Genomic DNA, 27,449 nt, shown 5'->3' on the forward strand with positions numbered 1-27,449 from the left:
TCTCATTACCTATTAAGGAAAACAAAGAATCCACTCAAGATGGAATTACCTGAGATGAACTAGTAGACCATCTAAAATATCTCCTCTACTACAAGCAAAGATAAGTGGAACATATAAGATACTCTATACATAATAACAATATATTATACACAATGTATTGTTTTTTACTATGCAGCCACAAAACATATTGTTATAAGTGGGGTTGGGGGTGGGCAGAGGCCTGGTGATGCTCCATATAATCAGTCAAGTATGCTAGAAATGTATTTCAAGTATATGAGTTCTTCTGTAATAACCCATTGTGGATTTAATATGCGTACCTTTATGTAAGCCCTACTTTTTCCATTTTATATTTTCATGTTTCACCTCTTGGGGAAAGAAAATTTTATAAGTTTACTACATGTAGGGTAAATATTTGGTCATGGTTTTGGTCAAAAATGGCCCCTGTTTTCAAGCATTGTCCTCTAGTAGTTTGTCATTCACTTTCTTTGCCAGGCTTGGTTCTGAATGAACAAGTATTTTTTAAAAAGCACATTCACCCTCAGAGGACAATGATTTGACATCATGGGATCACCATGGGAAGGGGGCTCCCAAAATGAAAGTGCCACAAAGACAGAAACATAGATCAGTGGAACAAAATGGAAAGCCCAGAGATAAATCCACGCACCTGTGGACACCTTATCTTTGACAAAGGAGGCAAGAATATACAATGGAGAAAAGACAGTCTCTTTAACAAGTGGTGCTGGCAAACTGGTCAACCACTTGTAAAAGAATGAAACTAGAACACTTTCTAACACCATACACAAAAATAAACTCAAAATTAATTAAAGATCTAAACGTAAGACCAGAAACTATTAAACTCCTAGAGGAAAACATAGGCAAAACACTCTCCGACATAAACCATAGCAGGATCCTCCATGACCCACCTCCCAGAATATTGGAAATAAAAGCAAAAATAAACAAATGGAACTAATTAAAATTAAAAGCTTATGCACAGCACAGGAAACTATAAGCAAGGTGAAAAGACAGCCTTCAGAATGGAAGAAAATAATAGCAAATGAAGCAACAGACAAAAATATACAAGCAACTCCTGCAGCTCAATTCCAGAAAAATAAACGACCCAATCAAAAAGTGGGCCAAAGAACTAAACAGACATTTCTCCAAAGAAGACATAACAGATAGCTAACAAACACATGAAAAGATGCTCAACATTACTCATTATCAGAGAAATGCAAATCAAAACCACAATGAGGTACCATCTCACACCAGTCAGAATGGCTGCTATCAAAAAATCTACAAACAATAGATGCTAGAGAGGATGTGGAGAAAAGGGAACCCTTTTACACTGTACAGCCACTATGGAGAACAGTGTGGAGATTCCTTAAAAACCTGGAAATAGAACTGCCATACGACCCAGCAATCGCAATCCTGGGCATACACACTGAGGAAACCAGAATTGAAAGAGACACATGTACTCCAATGTTCATCGCAGCACTGTTTATAATAGCCAGGACATGGAAGCAACCTAGATGTCCATCTGCAGACGAATGGATAAGAAAGCTTTGGGACATATACACAATGGAGTATTACTCAGCCATTAAAAAGAATACATTTGAATCAGTTCTAATGAGGTGAATGAAACTGGAGCCTATTATACAGAGCAAAGTCAGAAAAAGACCAATACAGTATATTAATGCATATATATGGAATTTAGAAAGATGGTAACAATGACCCTATATGCAAGACAGAAAAAGAGACACAGATATAAAGAACAGACTTGTGGATTCTGTGGGAGAAGGAGAGGATGGGATGATTTGAGAGAATAGCATTGAAACATGTATATTATCATATGTGAACTAGATCGCCAGTCCAGGTTCAATGCATGAGGGTCAGGATGGGGAACACATGAACACACATGGCTGATTCATGTCAATGTATGGCAAAAACCACCACAATATTGTAAAGTAATTAGCCTCCAATTAAAATAAATTTTAAAAAAGAAAATGCCAAAGCCTAGAGAGCAATATCAAAGAAGGGCAAATTTTAGTGCTTTCAATAACAACAATATTATTATAATAACTTCTTAAGATGCTGGGAGGGATTGGGGGTGTGAGGAGATGGGGACGACAGAGAATGAGATGGCTGGATGGCATCACCGACTCAATGGACATGAGTTTGAGTGAACTCCGGGAGTTGGTGATGGACAGGGAGGCCTGGCGTGCTGTGATTCATGGGGTCGCAAAGAGTCAGACACGACTGAGTGACTGAACTGAACTGAACTGAACTGAAGATGTTTACTTGACAGAACTTACTTGGATATCTAAATTTTAGAATGTTGATTAAAGAAAGTAAAATTAGTACCATTATAGTCAAACCTTGTACAGTGACCTTAATAAGTCATAGTAACACTTTTATTATTATTTTATTTGCATGCCTAAAAAATACTGCAAGTAATAGTATCAGAGTCAATATGCATAATTCTGTAATGTATCTGGCTGAGTTATTTTCTTTTTAGAGTCTACACAGCAAAAACTCCCAAGGACAATGTCACTTACATTTTTTCCAGTCAAAGGTCTGTGACACTGTTAAGTCTCCATACTTGACAAGACACAAGAAGCTGTGATTGCTTGTCATGTTGAAATCCAGTTCACTGCTAATTGTGTAGAGCTCGGTTTCAGGATCTTGGGACAGTGTTGTGTTGGTAGCATTTAATTCTTCTCCATTTTCCAACCAGTAGAGGTGAGGCCTTGGAAAACCTCCAGAGGTTGAGCAAATTACCCTTCTGATGTTAGGAGATGGATTTCCAAGATCATTTATAGTAGGGACAGGGAAGTCAGCTGAAGAAAGAACAAGAATGTAAGTACATATCATTACATGTTTGTGTGTAATTATATTTTTAATACATAGTTTTAATAAGAATAATAAAATATAATTTTCAACTTCCCATAAGTATTAGTAGTTATGTATAACCCAAAGACTAACTTTAGTTTGAGTTGGTTATATCAGTTCATTACTTTTGATGGAGTGGAGGTAGGAGGGCACTTATTAAATAACTAAATTCATGTGAATAAATATTGACATAGTGCTTGCGTTTAAAAACAACATTTATTGAGTTGTTAATATTTCTTAGCTCTGGATGTTTTCTCATTTTGTCTTTATAACAACCCTAGGAGGTAGGTTGTAGATCCAAAAAGGTCAAATATCAGTAATTTTGTATTATTTATCCTAATACAATGTTTCTATTTTATGAATAATCAAATTGAGGTCTAGAGAAATCACAGCCAATAAGTCCATCCGTTCGTCCGTCCATTCCGTCGCTCAGTCGTGACTCTTTGCGACCCCGTTGACTGTAGCCCACCAGGCTTCTCCATCCATGGGATTCTCCAGGCAAGAATACTGGAGTGGGTTACCATTTTCTTCTCCAGGGGATCTTCCCGACCCAGGGATCGAACCCGGGTCTCCCTCATTGGAGGCAGATGCTTTAACCTCTGAGCCATCAGGGAAGCAAGAACTGAATTAAAGTTTATCTGATACCAGAGCCTTCCCTTCCCCTGATTCCTTTTCCTTTTTTTTCTTAGAGCTTTAAACTTTGCTGTCTTATTAAAACATTAAATAAGATTATATTGAAAAATTGTAGCCTCAGAAAAATACCAGTGGCATGGTATTAGAGATAGTTATAAACAAGCAGATTTAAATATGTTTGCCTTCTTTTCCTTTCCTTTCCTTCCTTTCTTTTACTTCTTTTTCTTCCCTTTCTACCTAATTTTTGAGGTATACAAACTGACCCTCTTTTATGCATCTATTTATTAATTCATACTATGCTGTACACCTGGGAACCCACCACCCAACTTGAGAACCAGAGCACTGACAATAACTTACTTAAATCTACTTGTATGGTCTTTGCTGGCTCCCTAGTTCCCACACCTGGAGTAACACTACTCTAAGTTGATTTAGCATTACCTTTACATTTTCAAAAGTAGTCTTTAATCAGATAGACCTCAGTTCCAGTTTTATACTGTTGAGCCTATAATCTCAACCACCATACTTTACTGATCCCCTTGCTGTTTTGATACGCCTAACAAGGACAGAGAGGCCTTCCTAATGTTCCTTCCAAAGTACTTGAGGCACTCTTTCATTTGTGTTTTTGACCCCTAATAACGTATTAAAATATACACAAAGCAAAGCATAGTGAAATGACTGCAGAGGAAACAGGAAAAAACTCCACTCCCCTCTTCCTCACTTATTGTGAGGCTTAAAGAATTTATACTTCTTTAGCATAAGTCTGGGGAACCAATCCAAATGTGGACTTCCCGGGTGGTGGGTGGTGCAGTGGTATATAATCTGCCCACCAATGCAGGAGATGCAAGAGACGGTGGGTTCTGTCTCTGCATTGGGAAGATCAGCTGGAGAAGGGAATGGTAACCCCCTCCAGTATTCTTGCCTGGAAAATTCCATGGACAGAGGAGCCTAATGGGCTATAGTCCATGGGGTCTCAAAGAGTCAGAGACAACTGAACACACACACAGGACTAATCATCTCATACGTTAGTTTTCTTTTCAGAATTCAGAGCCTCACGGAGAGATGTAGTACAATGCACAGTGGTCATCAAGGGCAGGTTTTAAAACCAGTTTTGCCTTTAATCCTGGGCCAATTACTTAACCACTTTCAGTCTTAGTTTGCTCATTGTAAGAAGGGGATTATAATACCTTCCTCCCAGTGCTGTAAGAGTTAAATGCTGTCATTAACGTAAATCACGTAGACCAGAGACTGACATACAGGAAGTTAGTTAGACTAATGTGAGTCTTAAATGTGTCCTCTCTTAGAGGAGTTCCTTCATGTAAATCAAGTTGCCAGGTGAAAGCTTCCAGGACTGCCTGGTGGTAATAAGGGAGAGGAGAAGTTATGACAAGTGATTATAGTTGCCAAGGAAAGGAAAAACTTGGATCCAGATACAGATAGAGTCACCTTTCTTTTTTGAATTAGTTCTGTTCCTAAATTGTTTGACATTTTCTTGAGCCATTTTTAGTTGACATTATTTTCTACTCCTTTAATTTATACTATAAGATCAAATCATTGCAATGGTAGCTAACAAGAATACTCCTTTTGTTTCTTATAATATCAGTATGTCTGCTTATTTAACTTATATGCAGGGCTGGAAGAAGCACAAGCTGGAATCAAGATTGCCAGGAGAAATATCAATAACCTCAGATATGCAGATGACACCACCCTTATGGCAGAAAGTGAAGAGGAACTCAAAAGCCTCTTGATGAAAGTGAAAGAGGAGAGTGAAAAGGTTGGCTTGAAGCTCAACATTCAGAAAACAAAGATCATGGCATCTGGTCCCATCACTTCATGGGAAATAGATGGGGAAACAGTGGAAACAGTGTCAGACTTTATTTTTTTTGGGCTCCAAAATCACTGCAGATGCTGATTGCAGCCATGAAATTAAAAGATGCTTACTCCTTGGAAGGAAATTTATGACCAACCTAGATAGCATATTAAAAAGCAGAGACAGTGCTTTGCCAACAAAGGTCCTCTAGTCAAGTCTATGGATTTTCCCAGTGGTCATGTATGGATGTGAGAGTTGGACTGTGAAGAAAGCTGATTGCCAAAGAATTGATGCTTTTGAACTGTGGTGTTGGAGAAGACTCTTGAGAGTCCCTTGGACTGCAAGGAGATCCAACCAGTACATTCTAAAGGAGATCAGTCCTAGGTGTTCATTGGAAGGACTGATGCTAAAGCTGAAACTCCAATGCTTTGGCTACCTCATGTGAAGAGTTGACTCACTGGAAAAGACTCTGATGCTGGGAGGGATTGGGGGCGGGAGGAGAAGGGGACGACAGAGAATGAGATGGCGGGATGGCATCACCGACTCAATGGACATGAGTTTGAATGAACTCTAGGAGTTGGTGATGGACAGGGAGGCCTGGCATGCTGCAATTCATGGGGTCGCAAAGAGTCGGACACGACTGAGCGAATGAACTGAACTGAACTGATGTCATGTTATAACTTGGAATAACAAATCCAAGTAACACATATCCAAATTATGATTCATGTTCATTTCTGGACTTTGCTTTTCTAAGAAATATTTAACCACAAGAATGCCACTAACACCAAGGACTGTATTGAAAACCATCTTTTCAAGGTCTGCCTGGGCTTAGAACAGCCTAAGCTCTGTCTTCTATTCCTTCTGTAAGATGATCTGTTCAGAGTAGCAGCTCCAAAGGTTTTGCAAGCCTGAACCATCGAAGAATTACTCTTTTGTATCTCATTTCAATCAGTTAACCCAAGTTTTCACCACTCTTAATGGGTAGAGTAAGAATATCCTACTAGGAAAGGAAAAGGTGCATATGTTTTAGAAAGGTAAAAATTTGTTAACCTAGTTAATGTGTTAACTAGTATAGCTAGTTCCTCAAATGCGCTGCTTAGTGCAGGTTTTCATCCATTGTGCAGCATCTTTGAGAAACTAGCTATGCTACTTCATGATACTATGCTGTTATTGTATCCTCTGGCAATGTAGAGAAATCATCCTGTCCCAGTTAGCCTGAGACTTTCCCAGTATTAACACCCGAAGTCTCGTGTCCAGTGAAACCCCTCAGTCCTTGGCAGACTGGGACAGTTGGTCACCTTGGCCAAATGAGCATTTACTTAATTTCTTGCTTCTCAGACTATAATCCTTAGCAGCAGTACAGGCATCACCAGGGAGCTTGTCAGAAGTGCCAGACCTGCTGAACAAGGTCCCCAAGTCATAGGCACCTTATCATTTGAGAAGCGCCATTCTAATTGATTCAACTGGGAATATCAGAATTGGTTCTGGGTCCAATTAAGCAGTATTTCCCCTTTTGTCTTCCCTTGTCTGATTTGGCGCCACATCCCCATTTGAGGCTGTGTTAGCCTCAAACAGCATTTCCTGTTAGTCCTTTAGCTGCACTGGTCTCCAACTATAACCTGCTACTAAGCCTGCCCTCCCTGAAACTCTGCCTCTTCTCTCCTTCTTGGATCTTCTTGTTTATCTTTCTGTCAAAATGTACATGTCCTGAGTCTGTTTCTCTCTGGATATTCTGTTAAAGGACTGACTATGTATCTAACGTAATTAACTGATGCAGGCTAATATGTCTGTGATGACATCTCCACCCAGGTAACACGTTTTCATCTTTAACAGGGATCCTGGAGGGAGGGGGAGGGCTTCCCAGGTGGCTCAGTGGTAAAGAATCCTCCAGCAATGCAGGAGACGTGGATTCAGTCTCTAGGTTAGGAAGATCCCTGGAGAAGGAAATGGCAACCCACTCCAGTATTCTTGCCTGGGAAATGCCATGGACAGAGGACCCTGGTGGGCTACAGTCCATGGGGTTGCAAAGAGTCAGACATGACTTACCAGCTGAGGACACATACATGAGGGGACAATAGTGCTGAAACTAGTAGGAGAGGCTATAATTGTGGGAATTGGAGGAATCCATGCAGATCTAAATTTTGGAGGAGATAGGCTTCTCAGAGCCCCTCACATCCCACCACATGGTCACGGATATTTGTTCTCTCCATGGGTAGGGAATACACAGAGTGAAGTTTAAGATAATCCTGTGTAAATGTGGCTTACTTCCTAAGCTTTAGGTATGATCTGGGTGTTACACAACTAAAAATTCAGTACAGCTGAAGACCAAAAGCAGGGAAGAACAGTGAAGAACTCACTAAGGATCCTCTTAAGCTGTTATCAAGGTTAATTCTTACCTTTTGTTAAAAGGTTTCATTTTCACTAAAGGCTCAAGTGCCCAGAAAGAAAAAGAAATGAGTTTGAATTTCAAGTATGAAGGAATGGCCCAGGGCTGCCACCTCTCAATGAGGGTTCAGGACATACTAGTGTCCTCTAGCAGGATTACCTGTGATTAAGTCAAGGCTGGTTCCTACCCTGCCCTTCACAGTTTTCTAACATCTAACTTTGTAGGAATGACCGTTAGATGAGAGCTTCAAATATGCAATAAATATAATAGTAAAAGACATTCAAATACTACTTGAAAAATATTTATGCCTATGCAGCTTTTATACCTTTCAATATACTTTATGAGAATATATTACTGGATCAAATGCAGTTAACAGTACAACTATGTTGTGTGTTAATCCCTCAGTTGTGTCTGACTCTTAGCGACCCAATAGACTATAGCCCGCCAGGCCCCTTTGTCCATGGGATTCTCCAGGCAAGACTACTGGAGTGGGTTGCCATTTCCTTCTCTAAAAACAAATAGTACAACTGCATCAAATCAAATATGACCCTTTATGATTCAGAAGGCGCTTCAGGTCTTGATAGTGCTCCAGGGTGGCTGTCATGAGCTTGGACTGTCAAAGTGCAAGAAATGCAACTAACAAATATTTCCAGGACATCCTGAGAAAACAAATTAGGATTTACTGTAAAACTGGAGACTCAGCCCTAAGAAATGAAGTGAGATAGACCCCTCTGGTAAAATTTCCACTTAACCCAATAGGAGTGTGTCTTTAAGGACATCAAAGACATACTCCTATTGATGGCTTATTGAAAATCAGAAAGTTCCACTGACCTCTGATCATTAACCTCACTGAAGTCAGGTGCTCCACTTTATAAGTCCTTTTCTCGGGCTTCTGAATAATACAGGTGTAGGTGCCGCTGTCTGACAGGCGCAGAGCCAGGATCACAATGCGGGGGTTATCGGTGATGTCAGTGATGGTGCGGTTCTCGTATTCGGGCCACACTTTCACTTTTCCAAGCAGGACGGTCAGCACCATTTTACTATCCTTTTGCCAGTAGATCCGAAGGCTTGTCAGTTCTTCAGTGGATGTGTTGTAATCACAGGATAACACTACTGCTTCTTTCACTCTTTTGGTCACACTCTTTGGGATGATGCCTATGAAGAGGCAAACAAAACAAGATTTTGTATGTATTAAATGTAAGATGCCTGTACAAGCAGGAATTCAGAGTTGGCAGTAACAGAATTTTCAGAGTGTTGTATTTAGTGTCTAAGCAGGATTGGACAGAGTGTTCAGTTTGATTTTTTTTCTTTTGATCTCCAGTGTATTTTTTTCTCCATTTAAATTACTGTGATTAAAACAGTAACATAGATTTTACCATCTTAACCATTTTAAAATGTACAGCTCAGTAGCATTCAGTATGTTCACATTGTTATGAAACAGATTTTCCATTCTGTATGCATTAAACTGCTCCCCCTTTTCCCTCCCTTCAGCCCCCTGGTAACCACCACTCAACTTTATGTTTCTATGAATTTTACTACTTTAGATTTTGAATCATACAGTATTTGTCTTTTTGTGACTGGTTTATTCCACTCAGCATAATGCCCTCAAGGTTCCTCCATGTTTTACATGTGTCAGAATTCCCTTCCTTTTTAAGGAGTGATAATGATGTTAATGACTAAATATTCCACTGTATGTATTAATATATGCCACACTTTCTTTATCCATTTGTCTGTCCATGGACGAAGAGAGAGACGTTACACTAGTCCCCAAGAAGGACTTTAGGAGATCTCAGCACATGAATGCCAACTACTGGTGAGACAGTGTTCTCAGTCCCATGGGGACAGAGAAGTCATAGTTAAGGAACGTGAGGTTTTGAAGGAATTTCCCTGGTCATTCATTTTGGTGGTCTTATTTTATAGACGAGAAAACTAAGCACAGGAAAGGAAACTGCCCCAGTTTTGCAGAGAACTTTTTGGATCACTGTCCTTATTTATTTGTTTCCCTCATTTGAGACCCAGTTCTAGGATAGGTAAGCCAGCATTGCCTGCTCCAAGCCAGGTCCCATCTTCCAGGCCCAGCTTGACCCGTGACTTCAGACTAAAATGACTGTCCTCATCTCCATGTGACAAGACCTCAGTTACACCTCCAGACCATTTCTGCCCTTTCTGTCTACCTAAACAGATGGTTATCCTGTCTTTATCTTCCTTGTCTATCTGCAATCCAAATAGCTGGTCCCCTACAACCTAACTTTGCAAGAAGGTCCCCATTTAAAACATTTGCCGATTTCCCATCAGCATATCACAGAAATTTCAGCATCCAAACTTCATATTTTTGTTAGCTCCTAAGCACTCATCAGTAGCACCAAAATCCCTGAAAGACTATATTTTCTGTTTTTTTGCTTAGAAGGCATAGTAACTTTTCACACGCTGTGCTTGACCTAAAAGCAGAGTCCCTCCAAAACCCCCACACTTTCACAACTGGCCAGCCCCGAAGGTCCCCCGGTGCTGACATCTTCCCTTCCATATCCTCCAGAGCCACACAGAACCATCTCACTAGGAGAGGGATCCCATTTCCAGCCTGCTCTCCCTGGACAGCAGGATCATGGGACACGAGCCCGTCTCCACCTCCCCAGCCATCCTTCTGGCCTACATCAGACTTGATGTGGCCCCACCGCAGCATTTAGGAAGAGAGTTTTGTGACTGCGGGTATTTTCACAGCAGTGTGAGGTACCTTAGACTGATCCAGGGCACTTCTTTCAGCAGTTGTGCTGAACATTACCAGCCCTAGATTTAGGGAATGTAACTGAAAAGGGAAATAAGTGAAGAGGTATGCTTTGTTGTTGTTGTCGTCCAGTCGCCCAGTCGTGTCCGACTTTTAGCGACCCCATGGACTGCAACATGCCAGGCCTCCGGGTCCCTCACCAGCTCCCAAAGTTTCCCCAAGTTCATGTCCATTGCATCAGTGATGCCATCCAGCCATCTCATGCTCTGATGGCTCTGCTCCCTCTTCTCTTTCTGCCCTTAATCTTTCCCAGCATTAGGGACTTTTCCCGTGAGTGGGCTGTTCACATCAGATGACCAAAATACTGGAGCTTCAGCTTCAGCATCAGTCCTTCCAAAGTGTACTCAGGGTTGATCTCCCTTAAGATTGACTGGTTTGAACTCCAAGGGACTTTCAGGAGTCCCTTTATATTTTAGGAGACCATAAAATAGCTAAATAGTCCAAACTCTCTTTTAAAAAAAAGATACGACTAAAACAAAACGGTATGTAGGATTCCTATTCATTTGGGTTCTAGTCCCAGTTCAGCCACTTACTGATTAACCTGTTTCCTCATCTGTAAAATGGTATGATGCCAACCTCTCAGGATGATTGAAAACTTAAATTCAAATTAAATGGTATAAGTGGAAAAGTCCCTAGTACCTAGCAGGTCTTCCATAAAGGTTTCCTCTTTCTCCTTCCTCTCACCTCTAACTCGTACCCTCTGGTCTCTTTCACTCTGGGGTTATGACAGACACATGGAACACTGGTCTTGCCGTGGGCCAGACAGACCCCATGACAGAAAGCAACTCAGTCACCTGGGGTCCTAAATAACTGAGTGTTTCCTGTGCTCTGTTTGTTCCCACCCAAAAAGAATCCAGGATTTCTAATTTTGACATGTGGTGACATTAGCAAAAAGAAATCTCAACTGAAACTGATCTGAAAATTTTCTTCACTGAAAATTTCAATGATGGTTCTTAAGGAGTTTTTGTCCAGCCATCTGAGGAGAAGTGTGGGTGTTTGTATAAAGGTCAACAGCAAACCATCAATGGGCTCTTCGATGTTCCTATGTGAGATCCCCTCACCAGACTCTGGTGCTGAGGAAGAACCAGACTGAAAAGAGGAACCAAAAATCCTCTGGGCAATTCCGGCCAGGACCTGGCTTTCATACTCAGGGACTCCGCTACACATGGTTACAAGAAAACAGTTGAAAGATTCTGAAGGGTTGTGTCTGCTTCGATGGTTCTGGAGGGGAGAGGCAGGTCTCAGCATTACTGCCTGCATTGTTGGATTCTGAGTTTGCTTTGCTGTCTTACAAACGGCCTAGCAGCACCTACCTGATAATGTCAGTTGAGGTTTCTGTGAGGGAATGTAGGTAAAACCTGACCCAGTACCAGGCACACGATCGGGACCGTTGCCTTTCCCAGACTTCCACACAGCTCCATCCCTTGCCTCCTTTGGGGAAGATGTCCCCTTGTGGTGAGCCTTCTCTGACTCTCCCCAACCAGCACCATCCTCATACCCCTTTTGAGTCACTTTCCCTGATTTTTTTCTCTCTTGAGCTTGTTTCTAGCTGCTACATATCAGCTGGAGTTACTTTGGGGGCCATGAGAGCAGGGACTTTATCTGTTTTGCTTGTTGTCATATCTGCAGAACTAGGGCCTGGCCCAGAGCAGGTGCTCCCTAAGTACTTGCTGATTGCCTGGCTAGGCCTTAGGAGATGGGATCTGATTCCACCTGCTGTGTGTTAGACTCATAACCTTTGATTAACCTCCTTGAGCCTCAGGTATAATTTCTACAAAATGGTCATAATACTATCTCCCCAACTTACTTCCCATAATTACCACAGGGTCACATGACACCCAGATGTAAAGTGTTTTATGAATCGTAAAAGCTATACAGTTGTTTTTTTTCCCCCAAGGGGTTGTTTCTCATGCACAGCACCTCCTGTGCCTCCTGTGTTGAGTCACACCCAGGATGGGGCCAGAATCACTGTGGTAACTGGCTGACACTTGCACTGAGTCACTGCTCCCAGCTGGCACATGGTGCCCATCGTCACTTCTGCCCAGCTGTGAGGGGGAGGAGGAGGGAATGCAGAGATGGAAGGCAACCTCACTCATCTCTCGCAAGTCTGTGTGCAAACTGCCCCACCCGCAGGGCACTTGGTACACTTCAGAACCCATGCCTTTCCTGACCTCTCTGCCTGCTTCCTGCCCCGATCACAGCAGCTCCCCACCGATAACTCCCCAAGAGAGGGAGCTTTCTGCCAGCAAGTGCAGAGTACACTAGTTTTAGACAAATAATGTACCTCTCAGAACTCAAAATACAATGGTATATTATTTAACCAGAACAGGTGTGAGGCACTGTTACCGCAGCATAGATGAACCTTAGAAACATTGTGCTAAGTGAAAGAAGCCAGACACAAAGGCATGTTATATAGCTCCATTTAAAAGAAATGTCCAGAAGAGGCAAATTCATGGAGACAGATTAATGGCTACCAAGAGGTGGGGTAGAGGAAATGGAGAGGGACAGCTAACGGGTTTGGAGTTTCATTTTAGAGCAATAGAAATGTTCCGAAATTATAGTGGTGATGGTTTCACTTCTTTGTGATTATACTAAAAACCACTGAATCACACACTTTAAAATGGTAAATTTTATGTCTTTGCAGGAAAAACAACAATAAGCCCATGCAGGACAACTGGGAGATACAACAATAAAATTTAATGTTTAGCTTTAAAGAAATAGGAACCCAGTCTAGGAAGCCATGAGTCTCCCCGAGTCCCTCCAAAGAAGGGGGAGGCAGTGTGGACACAGTGGGCTGGCCACAGCACCCCTTCCTCATAGGTGAACCCCAGCAGTGGTCAGCAGGGCTGCACCAACACTTCTAAAGGATAAAAAATCAGGTGCCCACAGCAGCCTAGATCACCATGTGCTGTTGTGTGGTGAGGACTGTGGTGTGCTTTTTAAATAAAGGTTTTCCCTGACTCTAAAAGAAACCCACGTTAAATTTGGAAAGAATGAAAAATAAAGAAAAACATAATAATCACCTATAATCTCATCATCTGGAGATTTAATGGTCTGTGTGACCTTTAACACAATGGAAGTGACCTTTGGGGACCCTTCTAAGTGCTTTTGATTAAGTGAGCCAGCATCCACAGGGCTGGTGTGGGGCCCTGGGCTAGGTGCTGGACACACGACGGGGCTAAAGGTATCTGCTGTCCAGCAGCTGACAAATTTACACTGGTGACCTGATTTATACACTGCTCCCAACTTTCCTCTACAGATCCACCCTATACGCTCTTTATAAATCTGATCCTTACTTGTGTGGCGCTCTCCAAAATGCTCAGGGACTTGAACAGCTGGTACCACAGTAGTCATAGCAAGAAGCGTGGCCTTGGGGACGCCTTGGCCAGCGGCATGCAGACAGAACATGGCGACAGGGGAGAGGCCCTGTTTATGGTGGCACTCTGGGGCCCTCTTTTCCCCTAGCTCAGTGTTCCTCATGCTGTAGACTTCCCGGCCAACACCTTTCCTGAATTCCTGGCCTACTCTTACCTAAGGTCTCTCTCCTCGCCTTAGGGCTGTGTCTCCCCGAGAGGACCCTAGCTCTGAGGAAAAGGTGTCCATATTAGACGACCACCATCATGTTTCTGGAGCACGTGAGTCCAGTGCTTCTCCCTCCGCAGACCAAACCAGGAGTGAAACAGGAGCCCCGCTCCGCTGGTGCTGCCCTGTGCAGGAAAGAGGGCTCCTGTCCTGTGTAGCAGCGGATGGGGACAGGTGCAAGTGCATGGGGGAGGAGAGGCAGGGGCAAATCCCCAGCCCTGAACAAAGTCCTCCCTGATTGTACTGACTGCTCTAAAAGCCATTCTTCATGCTTTAGCAACACTGTCTTTTTCTTTTTTTGTATAATGTATCTTTTACTACTAAACCTAAAGGACTGTGGACCAGTAGCATCCATATCACCTGGCTGATTGTTAGAAATATAGATTTGCTGGCCTCTCCCCAAAGCCCACCTAAGCAGAAACTGCATTTTTAAAAAATACATATATGGCCTTTATCTTTTACAGCAGTTTTAGGTTCATAGCAAAATGAACATAAAGTACAGACAGTACCCATGGACCCCAGCTCCCATTGGTGCAGCCTCCTCCACTATCAACATCCCACACCAGAGTGGTACCTTGGTGACAATCAGTGAAGTTACACTGACACATCACTATCACCCAAAGTCCACAGTTTACGTTAGACATCATTCTCGGTGCTGTACATTCTATGGGTTTTGACAACTGTATAATGACATGCATCTGCCATTACAGTATCCTACCCAGTATTTTCACTGCTCTAAAAATCCCCTGTGCTACAGGAAACTCTGCTCAATATTCTGTAATAACCTAAATGGCAAAAGGATTTGAAAAAGAATAGACACGTGTATATGTATAATTGAATCACTCTGCTGAACACCTGAAACTAACACAATACTGTTAATCAACTATACTCCAATATAAAATAAAGTTTAAAACAAATCCCCTGTTCTAGAAGCTGCTTTTTAAAGAGTCCTCCAGGTGATTGGTATGTATAATTAAAGTGTGAGCAGCCCTGGCAGAGACTATGTCACTCCCCTGCTTAAAATCCTTCCATGGCCTTCCAGTCCTCCAAATAACTTCCAGATCCCTGGCCTTCGAGCCCGGAGAGTCTGGCCCTCTGTCTCCCTGCTGCCCCAACACTGCCCACCTTCACTTCCTTGCTCCTCCATGTCCCTCACGTGCTGCTCCTTCCACCTTCACCCAGCTCACTCTCAGCACCCTCCCCTCTGGCAGGGAAACATCGTGTGTCTTGGTCATACATTCATTTGAATGATTGATTCATCTTCGTCTTCTTGCTAATGACTGTAAATTCCATGAAGGCAAAAGCCAAGTCAATTTTGCTAAAAGCTTGTCCCCAGGACCAAGAAAAGTGTCTTGTACATAAGAAAGGCTCAGTGTTTGTTGACTACACAAATGATTCAACCAGAAAATGAGTCCCCCACCCGCTGACTCACCCTCATCTTTGTGCATTTGTCCGTGCTATGGCTCTGCCCAAGTTCTGCTGCTGCCGATCCCCATCCTCCACCATAAAGCCTGTCCGCCTTTCCCGGGTCAGGGGCCCTTACAGTCAGAGCCAGGCACTTCTCTGCTTTTCACTTGCTTGCGGATTAATTCCTTTTGCCTCCTCCAGCTAACATACTCAAATCTCTCTTTGAAGCAGGAATCTGAGGCTCAGTTTTTCAAGGTCCGTATTTTACACAGTAGGTGTTCAGACGAAAGAAGCCCATGGATTCCTTTGTTGACCCAGTATAGCAACAATAAAATCTGGATGTTACTGTACAACAAGGTGCTTTCCAAAATACCTTTCTCTACCTCAAAGTTCATTTCCTTCTATTTGCCTCTAATTTTTCTGGTATAATTGCTAAAGTCTTGGTTTTAATTTTCTTTTTATGCTTTCTCTCTTTTTTATTGTTTGTTTCTTTCTCCTCACCCCTCCCCCCTCTCCCTTTCACAGACACACACACACACACACACAACACACACATACACATGCCTTGCACACACACCACATTTCTAGGAAGCCTGTAAATTTACTTTTAAATCTTTTAAAGCTCATTTAGACTCCCCAGAAGACTCTAGATTGGGAATGCTGCCTTCAACTTCCCAGAAAAAAAGTTGTAACTGTTGGAAATATTACTGTCAAATATATGCAAAATCGGATGTATAAATTGCAAAACTTGAATCATAGTTCTCTTGCTTCAGCAACAGTGTAAAATAGCAATATCAGGACAGAAAATGTATAAATACCTGCATTGTAGTCATCTTTTCACTACTGTGCCCACCCCCCTGTGCCCCTGCCCCCCACCCCCCACCCCCACCCGCGAAGTCATTCTGGGTGATGGCTGCAGTTTAAGCAAGCAGAGCTTAAAACAAGATCCTTTGATATTTGGTTCTTTGAAGACTAGGAAACTGTGCAGGAGGCAAAACCTCCTCTTTATTTTGAGGAAACCAGGTGGTGTGCTGCTCAGCAGAAAAGCAGATCTTTTATTTGTTCTGCCTTCTAAAAAAAGTCAGAGACACCCTGTCAGCAGAATCAGCACCACCCTTCCCAACAGCCCCCCAGATTCAGCACCTGAGCTGGAAAAAGGCTCCAGAAGTCAAAATACTCTTTGTAGGATGCACTTGAAATACATTTATAGTAAGTTAAAAGTAACTCAGAATATGATTTGTGCTAAATCTGATACTACCTAATGTCAGATGCCAGCATTGACAAAGGGCATTGGCACCTAAAGCATAAAAGTAAATATTAAGAGAAAATTTTAATATGAAAAAGATTGTGTGTCACCACTGCTTTTAACCCCCTTCAACTTGGAAAGACCAGCACTGTTCAGGTTTAGAAGCAGAGGATGTTAGCTGTGTTGTCTCATGGAAATGCAGCTTGGGAAGCAGAGCCCAAGGCCAGTGTGCCCTCGGCGTGTCACAAAACGTAAATGAGCCTCTGGTGGAGAAGATCACAACTCTAAGCTGTCCTGAATTGGCTTTTGGTTTTGTTAAAATAACACGGCCCACCTTTCCTTTAAGGTCTGTGTTCCTGAGCTAGCTTGGCCACTGGCTTGTTGTGTGATCGAGGACAGGTCCTTTAACCTTTCTGGACCTGTTTTCTCATCCCTAAAATGGACTGAAATACCCTGAATGTCCCTTCCCTCTTGCAGGGTGACAGAAGGAGACAGCACAGAGAACACCATGTCCTTTCTCTTCCAAACCCTGAAGTGGTGGACTCAGTCAAGTTCCTGGAAGTTGCTTACCTGAACAGAAGTGAAAAAGACCAGCGAGCACCAGGAGCCAAGAGAGCCAGAGGTATGGGCGCTTGGCTGGTAGTGTTCCCCCCTTCACTGTATGACCCATGGCTTCTCCTGGCGAGGATGGAAAACAAAAGCAAACAGTTTCAAGCCACGTGAGAGCTGGCACCTCACAGTTTACACCAGGCAGGGCCGAAGACAATTCAGTTGCCCCCCCACACAGAGGGTTTGCCCGTGATGTTTGCAACGCACACTGAGGAGACGCTGGTTGGAGTACCTGGGTATCCAGACTCCTAAAATTAAAAGACAGGATTTATCTTTACAACCTGAAAAGGAAAACAAAAAAAGTCACCCAGGAAGGAAGATTGGCCCACCATGGGTTGTAAAACCTCTTAGTTTACTGCCTGAAATGAGTCAGGGACTATAATCTGAGCAACCTCTAAATCACAGCACAATCTTGAGGGAGAAGCAAGACTTGACGGACATTTGAGGAAGTGACCCTGCCTTGTGCATGTTCCAAGAACCAACCACCGCTCTCCTACTGCTGGGAGATGTTGAAGACTGTTAGAAACAAAGAAAACTAAAGGGCCCTGGACACCAGCCAGCCAACCCCTGAAAGCTTGGACCCTCTTCAGAACATATCGAGAAACACAGAGCACCAGGGAGGGCATGTTTTGTCCAGGGCAGTAGTTAAGTCATGAAACTACTTCTTTCTTACTATATTAACACAGAAAAACAAATGTTTCTGTTTTTAAACGCATCTACACAAAGACTGTGTCTTAAAGGGGTAGAGGATTTCAATCAATGGAAGAGCGTCAGTAAAAGGGGAAGAGAAAAGACATACGGAAATCATTACTTGGTTATATTATGTACTATAATGTGAGCAAGCTGATTTTTTTTTTTAGCAAATATATTAAGCATTAGGAATAAAAATGAAAACTGTGCTTTGATGTGATCCTCTCAGATTCCAACAGAGATCCAGTCTGGGTGCTACCCAGACGTTTGGGACCCGTCTTGGGGAACCACCCCAGGGCTAGTCTGTCAGCCACACCAGATTGTCTTATCAGCCACCCTGTATTTTAATCAGAATTAGCCTGGATTCACTTATTCACCAGAGTTTTACTGGTTTTGGGAAACTCAGATTCAGCCTGAAAAATTAATATTTTTTACCATCTAGGGCCATAACTGATGCCCAGGCTTTGCTGGTGGCTCAGGCAGTAAAGGATCTCCCTACAATGCAGCAGACCCAGGTTCGATCCCTGAGTTGGAAAGATCCTGTGGAGAAGGAAGTGGCAACCCACTCCAGTACTCTTGCCTGGAGAATCCCTTGGACAGAGGAGCCTGGCAGGTTACAGTCCATGGGGTCACAAAGAGTCAGACATGACTGAGCGACTAACAGTTTCCACTTTCCTTTCCACCTTCTAGAGTCATAACTCTGATAATGATTCTCTAAGCTATTCCCATATTAAGCTAATAATAAATGTACTTACTTGCCAAAGAACAATTCCTCTTGTATTAAAAGCCAAAGTATGAGGCTTCACTTCTGAGATGTTCCTTTCTTGCCGTCTTCAAACTAATGGCAAGTCACTCGGTTTTTCTTCGGGTGATATTTCACAGAGGTGGCATTTCCCCTCCCAACTTCCTTTTACTTGATAGAGAACTCTGATGTTCAGAAATATTTAAATCTGACCAGGGGAAGAGCATAGTGCTCTATGTGCAATTTGAGGAAGCTCCCTCTGCTGTCCTGTTTTGTCAGTTCCCTTCAGATGGTATTGCAGACCACACAGCCACTCTCCCTCACCTGCCCCAGCAATGCTTCAGGGTCAAGGGGGAGAGGAAACTGCATTGGGCCACTTGGGGGAGAGGTTAGAAAGGTGCCAACCCATCAACTTTGGGGGTAGACAGTATTGGAGCCATAAGGCTGGCTGTTTCTGTGCTTTTTCAAGTTTTGTTTCAGCACCCAGAATTACCCCTCCCTAGTCACAGTCATGCCATAGCAGAAGTGAGCCATCCATCTCATGGGTAGTGGAAACTTTGAGAGAGTGCCCAGCTCACAAGACCACTCTTACCTACACTCCCTCCCCCACCCCACCATCTTTACAGAGAGAGTGGTTGGACAGTGTGGCCTACTAGCCAAGTTGGACAGTAATCCCAGTCACCCTAGCCTGGTACAGTGACCCTCAGGTGAACACAGTGACAGAACCAAAGGGTGAGACGAGGAAGCTTTCAGTCCTCCCCCGCCAATCTCCAACCAGCCTGCTACTCCAGTGAAGAGTTCTAGAGCATTTCATGGGTAAGCAGCCCGCCCACACTGGTCCTGTGGATCTCTTTTGCACCCGTGGAACCTGATAGCACTTTGTCTGGCCCATACCTTTCTCAGTTTGCTTCTGGCACTTGAGGCTTCTCTGTTGCCTTCACATCAGATTCCCTTGGAAAGTCTGCACTCAAGCATGTGCAACTTGGAAACATGAGGGACTTAGAACCAGTGGGGCTACTCTTGATCGAAAGGGACTGGAAGATGATGGATAACTGCTTTCCATTTTCATCACTCAGGTGGGGAATTGAGAGAGACATTTCATGAGGCTTTCCAGAAGGTCCCAGTGAGATGGGAGTACCAGTTGTCTGAAGCAGAGGCCAGCATGGTGAGGCACCCTTGTATTGGCCTTTCTTTCTTCCCTGTGTCAAATCCCCTGTCTTATACCACCAGACTCACATCCCCAATCATCTAGGGCTTTGTAACTAGCTTTGCTTTCTGGAGAAACTAGGCTTAAGGCAAGAGGGACTTCATGTGGTAGACACACAGTGACTTCCCATCTAAAATAACTGGGTGACTCCATTTAGAGGAAAAGAAAACGATAGGAGATGTGATATATGAATGTGATAAATGCACTTGACTTTGCCCCTTAACAAGGTGATCTCTCTAAAATGGTGATTCAGTTTAACCTCTCTCAACCTTAGAACTGTTTCACTCTCTTCATGCAGATAAAAGCCAGGCTGAGCTAAAACTGTAACACAGGCAGGGTTGGGCTGGGCCAACTAGGACTACTGCAAAGTCTTTGCATATTGAGTACTCGGGGTCCAAGGTGCTAGGACAGCTTTTGTTGTTGTTATTTAGGACAGCTGAGGTGCTGAGAAAACCTCTTTCCCACGGTGGACTCTTTTGTTGCCAAAGAAACAAACCCATTTTTGCATTAACAAAAATTTTCAGGAAGTTGTGTCTTTGGTTTTTCTAACTAGACTGGTTGCAATCTCAGCAATGAAGAGTCACAAGAAGCTCTCTGACCTCTGTTTCAGGTCAGTTCCCCTGGGCACCTACCTGGCAACCAGCATCCTGATTTCTGCCCTGGACTGTGGTTGCAATGAATTTCAGCCTCCCTGTGGAGCCTCTCTGACTGCCGTTCTCCGTTTCATTTAAATCCATCTGTATAGCCTGCACCCAGAATGGGGTGGCCAGACCTGGGCTTTAAGACTACGGTGCTCCCGAGTGGTACCACACTCTGCTGAAGCTGGTGGTAAAGGCCATCAGTGTGAGAGTGGTAATCTCTTCTTTGTACGCTGTCACATTCTTTCTGATTCACGGAGATGGAAATCACCAGAGTTCTTTAAATTAAAAGAGAAGTGGACATTCAGCGCTGACCCTGATCTAAACTGAGGGCTCTTTCCCTGTTGCCCACTGCCCCTCTCCCTTCTTCATTTGGGGCTCTACTCTCTGCCTGAAAATCCTGACTTCACCGTAACTTCCTGCACTGCCTTTCCCATCCTCTCTGCCCATCCAAACATCTTCCTTCCCTAAAAGAATATTCCAAAAATCACTTCCTCAAGAATCTCTCTTTGGCTCTTCTAATCCCCATCTGCGCTTTCCCTCGTCTGAGCTCTTAATGTCTGTACCACTCCTTTGCCACATCAAGCCAGTTCCCCCAAATTTACTGAGTGCCTACTGTATGCCTGGAACTGTATCACGTGCTGTGGATGCAAAGGTGGACAGAATGGGAGAGAGATAAGAACAAGATGGACAAACCCTAAGAAAAAGAAACAAACAATCACAGAAAAAGATCCAGGGCATTCTGAGGCTGCAAGATGGTGAAAATGCCAACAAAATATTAGGGAGGTATGAGTGGAAAAATGACATGCCACAGCCAGGAATGATCTTCATTATCTTTGCATATGACCTTTATTGAAATATTACATTCTGTTTCAAACTAAATGTAGAAATGGATCCAGAAAAAAGTAACAGACAATAATAAGATGTTAAACTGGGTAATTCAGAGAAAAGAGCAAACAGAAGAGAGCTGAGATATTTTTAAGATTGGCCAAGGGGATTGGGGGTTCTTGATAATGATCTTTCACTGCCTTGAGGCATTCCTGTTTATTTGCCTTGAGCTTTTAATGGATATAAATGCACTTCACTTCTGTGGATGACCAAACTAAAGAAAATAATCTTAAATTAAAGCTGGGGATATTTTGGTTGTGTTTAGGGAAGACTTGGTGTGTGTGTGTGTGTGTGTGTGTGATGAAACTGGAATGGGCAACTTTCAAAGGCACTGGGAGTGTCCTATTGTACTGCCTTTTCAGTCGCTTCAGTCTGTGTCCGACTCTTTGCCACGCTATGGACTGTAATCCACCAGGCTCCTCTGTCCGTGGGATTCTCCAGGCAAGAATACTGGAGTGGGCTGCCATGCTTATTGCTTGATCCTTTAAGAGAAGAGACAGACCCTGTGTCCATGCAAGTTCTCTGCCTGAGGGTAGGGGCCTGCTCTCTGATGCTGGGAAGGATTGGGGGCGAGAGGAGAAGGGGACGACAGAGAATGAGATGGCTGGATGGCATCACCGACTCGATGGACATGAGTTCGAGTGAACTCCGGGAGTTGGTGATGGACAGGGAGGCCTGGCGTGCTGTGATTCATGGGGTCGCAAAGAGTCGGACACGACTGAGCAACTGAACTGAACTGAACTTGAATCCTGGCCAGTCTGTGATGATAGGACTCTGGGGATTAAGAGTCACCACAGACATTGGCTGCAATCCTCCTGCCCACACTGTCCATTGGAGCTGCTGGCAAAGTCACAAAAGTTGCCCTTTTTTTAGTTTGTGTTTCACTTTCCTTGTTCCCCCAGAAACATAGAAAGGAGCCACCCAAAGGCTGTAGAAGGAGAGGACAGAGATGATTTTGGTGCTTTCATAATGGGACAGTGTAGCTGTCATGATATCAAGCTTGAATAAATGAAAGCTGAAGAGTCAAGTCAGCCCATTAAAGATTTTTTTTTAATTGGTAGAAAATAGCTTTACAATTTTGTGTTGGTTTCTGTCGTACGATAACTAGATTCAGTCATAATTTACACACACACACACACACATACACACATATCCCTTCTCTCCTGAGCCTCCCTCTCTTCCCCCTAACCCTAACCCCTCTAGGTCATCACTGAGTGCCAGGCTGAGCCCATTAAAGATTGAACAATAGGGCATTTACTTCTCAAACACACTAAACTATTTAACCACCCTAAGAGCCACAGAGAGTTGGACAGGACTTCCAGCTAAACAACATCAACAGGAGGAAGTAACCACCTTCCTTTACCCTCCCCTTGTTCTCCTTCCTTCTTAGCTTCTTCCCTTTCCTCCTCTTTCTTCTTTCTGGCATATTTTCTTGAAAAGTGAAATAGATAGCTGCCCTCTGTTTCTTAGTGACACAGTCATCTAGGGGAAAAACCATCTGCAACCAAAGGTCATGGTCTCCTATTTCAAAAGAAGGGGGAGGGGATGTGGGGAGGGGAGTCGTCTAATTCTATGCATAAAATTAAAGAGAAATTGCATGGCTTGAGTGGAAAGAGGAGATTTATCTCTTGTCAACTCTCCCCAGAAAGGGCAACGTTTAAAGTACACCTTGCACAGACACATTTAGCTACTATTTGAATAGGAGAGGAAATCTGGCCACTTGTGGCCCCATTTACACAAGGACGCCCCAGAAGAGCAGAATTTATTTGATGGCATGAAGAGCCATAGCACACCCTCACATTGACTCCCTCCTGATTCTGGAGCTGACTTCACTGGCATCCACAGGGGGAGGCTGAGGGACTCTCCAGCGGCTGTCACCACTAGGAAACCTGCCTAAACCAGCTTCCTTTGTGAAGTCTTGGTTTCACTCTCACTCTTTTTAGATTCCCCACCCCAAATTTGAGCTCTCTCCAAAGAGCAGTTTTAGGGAGGGTGAGGGAAGTGACACCTCATCAGAGGATAGGAGGAGAGGGCTGAAAGATGTCCCCTAATGAGGTTTTCCTTTACCTATAGTCCCGAGGATTCTTCTCAAAGCAAAATGAGCAGACTCAGGTAGGTTAGTCTGACGCTGATGGAGGGATGGTGGAGCAGAGGATGGGAGGGTGGGAGGGGGGAACTTAAGCAAGGCTCCCCAGGTGTTTGGCTTCAGTAGTTATTTTCCATTTCCTGGAAGCTACGTTTTCACCCACTGAGAGCCAGACTTGTGGGCAGTGAAGTGCTTAGGATGAGTCTGTGATCAGGAGCACCAAAAGTCCATTGCAAACTAGGGAAGGGGAGCGTGGGGACTCAGCTGACTGGCTATGGGAAATCCCCACAGGACTGGGAGAGGCAGAGTGGTGGGGGCCATCTGGTAGAAAATGTACCAAAGAAGGTTTCAAAATCTACTTGGATCTCCAGATCAAAGGTTGGGAAAAAACAACTTACAGAAGCAAACGAGAGCACTCCAGAGACACGGGGAAAGAGGGGTGGGCAGGAATGTGGACTTCCCCCAGGTCTCTTTCTGTTCTGCTTAGAAGGAGAGAAGCCACTGCCTGCTTTTAAAACACCAATTTGTATCCGCTTATCTCCATTCAGCGTCCCCATCCCCACCTTCTGCCATATTTGATTACTGCCTGCGTACTAGAATTATAGCACATATCTTGGCTCTTTCTTTAAATACGACTTTTCCACTGTCATCAAATGGAGGGCTCTTGTGGAAGGAGTATGAAATATTTTAAAAAATCAGGTTCAGGAGGTTCAGAGCGTTAATGAACTCAATGTTTAGTCTATCATATCATTTCAAAGTTTGTGTAAATGGCAGTGTAGGGAATAGAAGAAGCCCTGGACTGAGAGTTCCAAGACCATGGCCTCCTTTGGAGAAGAGTTCAGAGACGGCTACTTCTCTCTGCTGTGTGACTAAAAGGAACTCTCTTCACTTAGTTGGGCCTCACTTTCCTCATTATAAAGTTACAGGTATGCTCTTATGTACATAAGGATTCTATTTTTAAAAAGTACTTTGGGACCAGTGGCCAGAGAGCCTGTTTTCTTTGATAAATATCTTCAAATTCTTTTCCAGCCTTCTTTAAAATCCTCCAGAAGGATACTCGATTTCCATTGTGCAAATCTAGTACTCAGTCTTACAATGAAGTGTTTGGAAATGATTCAGTAAGACAGAAAAGGAGAAAGGTTAAGACCATGACCAGTCTTCTAACCCAGTGACAGGCCGGACTGGAAACTAACTCACGCCTCAACAATGAGGTCGGGCTGAGCAACCGTGCATCACTGGGGAGGAAATAGCAACCTAAGTCTGCATCTTTGTTTTTACTTTTACTTTTTAAAATCTTTGCTTCTCCTCTGAACTAGCTGTTTGGGTTATTTCTGGGCTTCTGGAAATTTTAGTTTATCTTCTTAATTATTCTTTAAAGAAATAAGCCCAGATATACTTTTCTCTAGATGCCTTCTGTGAACCCTCTAAGCTGATAATGTGCCCCTCCTATTTGCTGAGCCGGTACCTTGAACATTCTCCTTGGCCACAGTGCTTGTGCCTCAAGAGTCTCCTCTATCCCTGTGATTCTCGCTCTCCCTCAGTAACTGCAGTAAGCGTCTAGCAAAGTATCTAGCATACTTTATATGCTGTAATAGGGTTCTCCAGAGAAACAAAACCAATTCATACATGGAGAGAGAGATTTATTTTAAGGAACTGGTTCATGTGATTGTGGAGGTTAGCAAGTCCAAAATCTGCACAATAGGCTAGCAGGCTGAAGACCCAGGTTGAGGTGATGTAGCAACTCCATGTGAAGACAGTCTGCTGGCAGAATTCCCTCTTCCTTGTGTGAGATCAGTCTTTTTTCTATTAAGGCCTTCAACTGAATGGGTAAGGCCCACTTACCATGGAAGAAAATTAGCTGCTGATTTCCATGTTAATCTCATCTTAAAAATACCTTCACAGAAACATCTAGAAAAATGTTTAACCAAATATCTGGGTACTTTTTCCTAGCCAGGTGAATACCTAAAATTAACCATCACAGTTGCTCACTGAATCTTCTGAAGTGAGTTGATGTTGCAAGATATGTGAACAGCCGTTTTTGGCTTCCTATTTCTCAGGCCTACCTTTCTTCTGTTTTCTTCTAAAAAGCCTCTACTTCATTTTTTACCCACTTCAAATCATTTTAACAAATTGTGTTAAATTGTGTCCTATTCTGTGGTACATTTTTCTCTGAAACTTTTTGTTATTTTGCATTTGCTGCAGAGGTCAGGGTCCCTGTCTATTAACCATTTCCTGTTAGCTCTATCTTTCTCTCTCTCTCTCTCATTAAAAAAAAGTTTTTTTAGCTCTCAAGATTTCACAAGGCATGGTGGCATGGTATAACACATTTAGGCCCCTGAAGTGATGAAGATTTGTTTAATCCCCTGTTTTTCAACTATCTATACTTCCGTTTTCTTTCTGTTGAACCAACCCTGGCCATGGTGTGTCTGGAAAGGAACTGACCATCAGGGCCTCATATTACTTTGTATCAACATGAAAGGGGGTTTATTTTATAGACATTACCTTATTTGAACATTTGGATCCAATTGTAGTAACGACACTATTACAAATGACAGAAATGCTCACAATGTAAAGCTGAGTGATTAAAAATAGGATATATACAAAATGACCCCATTTAAAAAAAATGTGCATAAAGACTGTATCAGTCTTTACAGTCTGAGTGGTAGAATGTGGGCTTTTTTCCTATGCTTTCTAAAATTTCTTTCTACACATAATATGTAAAAATTCTTAATATGAAAGATTATAAGTTTCCCCGTTTCTCTCTCCCTACTCCCTGCAAACTCTCCCCTTAGCCACCTGAGAGATAATTATATAATCATTAATAACAATTTAACATGTATCCTTTCAGTCGTTTTACACACAGGCATGCACACACACACACACACACACACAGAGAACTCTTTTTTCTTACATAAATAAGACCCTGTATATCCCTCACTCTAAAAGCCGATTTTTTTATTAACAAAATGTCTCCAGTTTCTTCCCTTGTGAACTTAATTGTTTACCCCAAATCTACTGATTTAAATGTCTACCTTTTTGGAAAAGTTTCATAATTATGCCCTAATTTAGGAGAAGGAAACTCATTGTCCTCTCTAAACAGAGGTTGAGATTATTTCCAATTTTCTGTTGAGAAACAATTCTGCAAAGAGAAACATCTTTGTGAACACATGAGGGATATGTTTTTTAAGAGAGATTTCTAAAAGGTTTCTCAGTTTTTCTACTAGAAGTATGCGTTATTTTTTTAATCGTAAAAAGAACATTTTGTTTAAAAACAAAAACTGTAAATCAACAGCCTGAGATGGGATCCTTTGCAGTGGGTCCACTCTTGTGAGAGCAGGGTTGTGTTAGGGCCTAGCATCCACGTGGTAAACAGCAGGTGTTTAATGCCTGTAGCAAGAAAGATAAGCATACAGAGAAGTCTGCAGAATACCTGCATATAGTGTTTAGAATATCTGCATAGAATACCTGCAGATAGTGTTTCTAATTCTTTTCAAGAATTTATTCAGGCAAAAATACTCTTAGTTTTCCTTTGCTTTTATTTATTATCAGCATGAAAATATTCTATTCTGCGACCAAATAAATGACAAGAGTTAAAATTAATCCTACCAACCACCCTAGAGAGGTCGGTACTATTACCGCCCCATTTTATGGGTGAGGGGCCCAGAACCGTGACAAAGGCCACTCACGCCGTCAGCACCGTTTTCCGAGATTGGGGCCACACACTATTCACTGCCCAGGGGAGCGGGCCTGGAGGAAGGGCCGAGGCTGCAAGCCGGGGTCACTGCTGAGTCCTCGGCAGGGCTGGGCTGGGTGGGGCGCTGGCGGCGGAGCGGCGCCATTTCCCGTCGGCCGTGCTCCGC

General features: G+C 43.1%; 2 protein-coding genes across 8 annotated transcripts in view; one reads left to right on the forward strand and one right to left on the reverse strand.

Moving 5' to 3' along the window:
• The window catches only part of TIMMDC1 (translocase of inner mitochondrial membrane domain containing 1), a 34,558-nt gene extending 33,308 nt beyond the window's left edge, over positions 1 to 1,250 (forward strand). Inside the window, exon 9 of the mRNA XM_055433000.2 lies at positions 18 to 1,250. The gene's annotated coding sequence lies outside the window, so the exon portion shown is untranslated. The remainder of the gene's footprint in view (positions 1 to 17) is intronic.
• CD80 (CD80 molecule) overlaps positions 1 to 18,930 on the reverse strand; it is a 35,848-nt gene extending 16,918 nt beyond the window's left edge. For 4 of the 7 annotated variants that reach the window (XM_088837259.1, XM_055432584.2, XM_055432510.2 and 1 more), the window contains exons 1-4: positions 18,784 to 18,930; positions 17,300 to 17,586; positions 8,544 to 8,867; positions 2,553 to 2,834 (exon numbers count right to left, since the gene is read on the reverse strand). In XM_088837259.1, coding sequence (XP_088693385.1) covers positions 2,553 to 2,834; positions 8,544 to 8,867; positions 17,300 to 17,399 — 706 coding nt within the window. In that variant the 5' untranslated portion in view covers positions 17,400 to 17,586; positions 18,784 to 18,930. Of the gene's footprint in view, positions 1 to 2,552; positions 2,835 to 8,543; positions 8,868 to 17,299; positions 17,620 to 18,783 lie in introns of all 7 variants that reach the window. The other 3 variants (XM_055432656.2, XM_055432744.2, XM_055432733.2) reach the window with 3 other exon arrangements.
• Positions 18,931 to 27,449: the final 8,519 nt, after the last annotated feature.

Source organism: Moschus berezovskii, chromosome 1 (assembly GCF_049115385.1).
Source record: "Moschus berezovskii isolate FMDL1 chromosome 1, NW_MosBer_1.0, whole genome shotgun sequence".
Lineage (NCBI taxonomy): Eukaryota > Metazoa > Chordata > Mammalia > Artiodactyla > Moschidae > Moschus > Moschus berezovskii.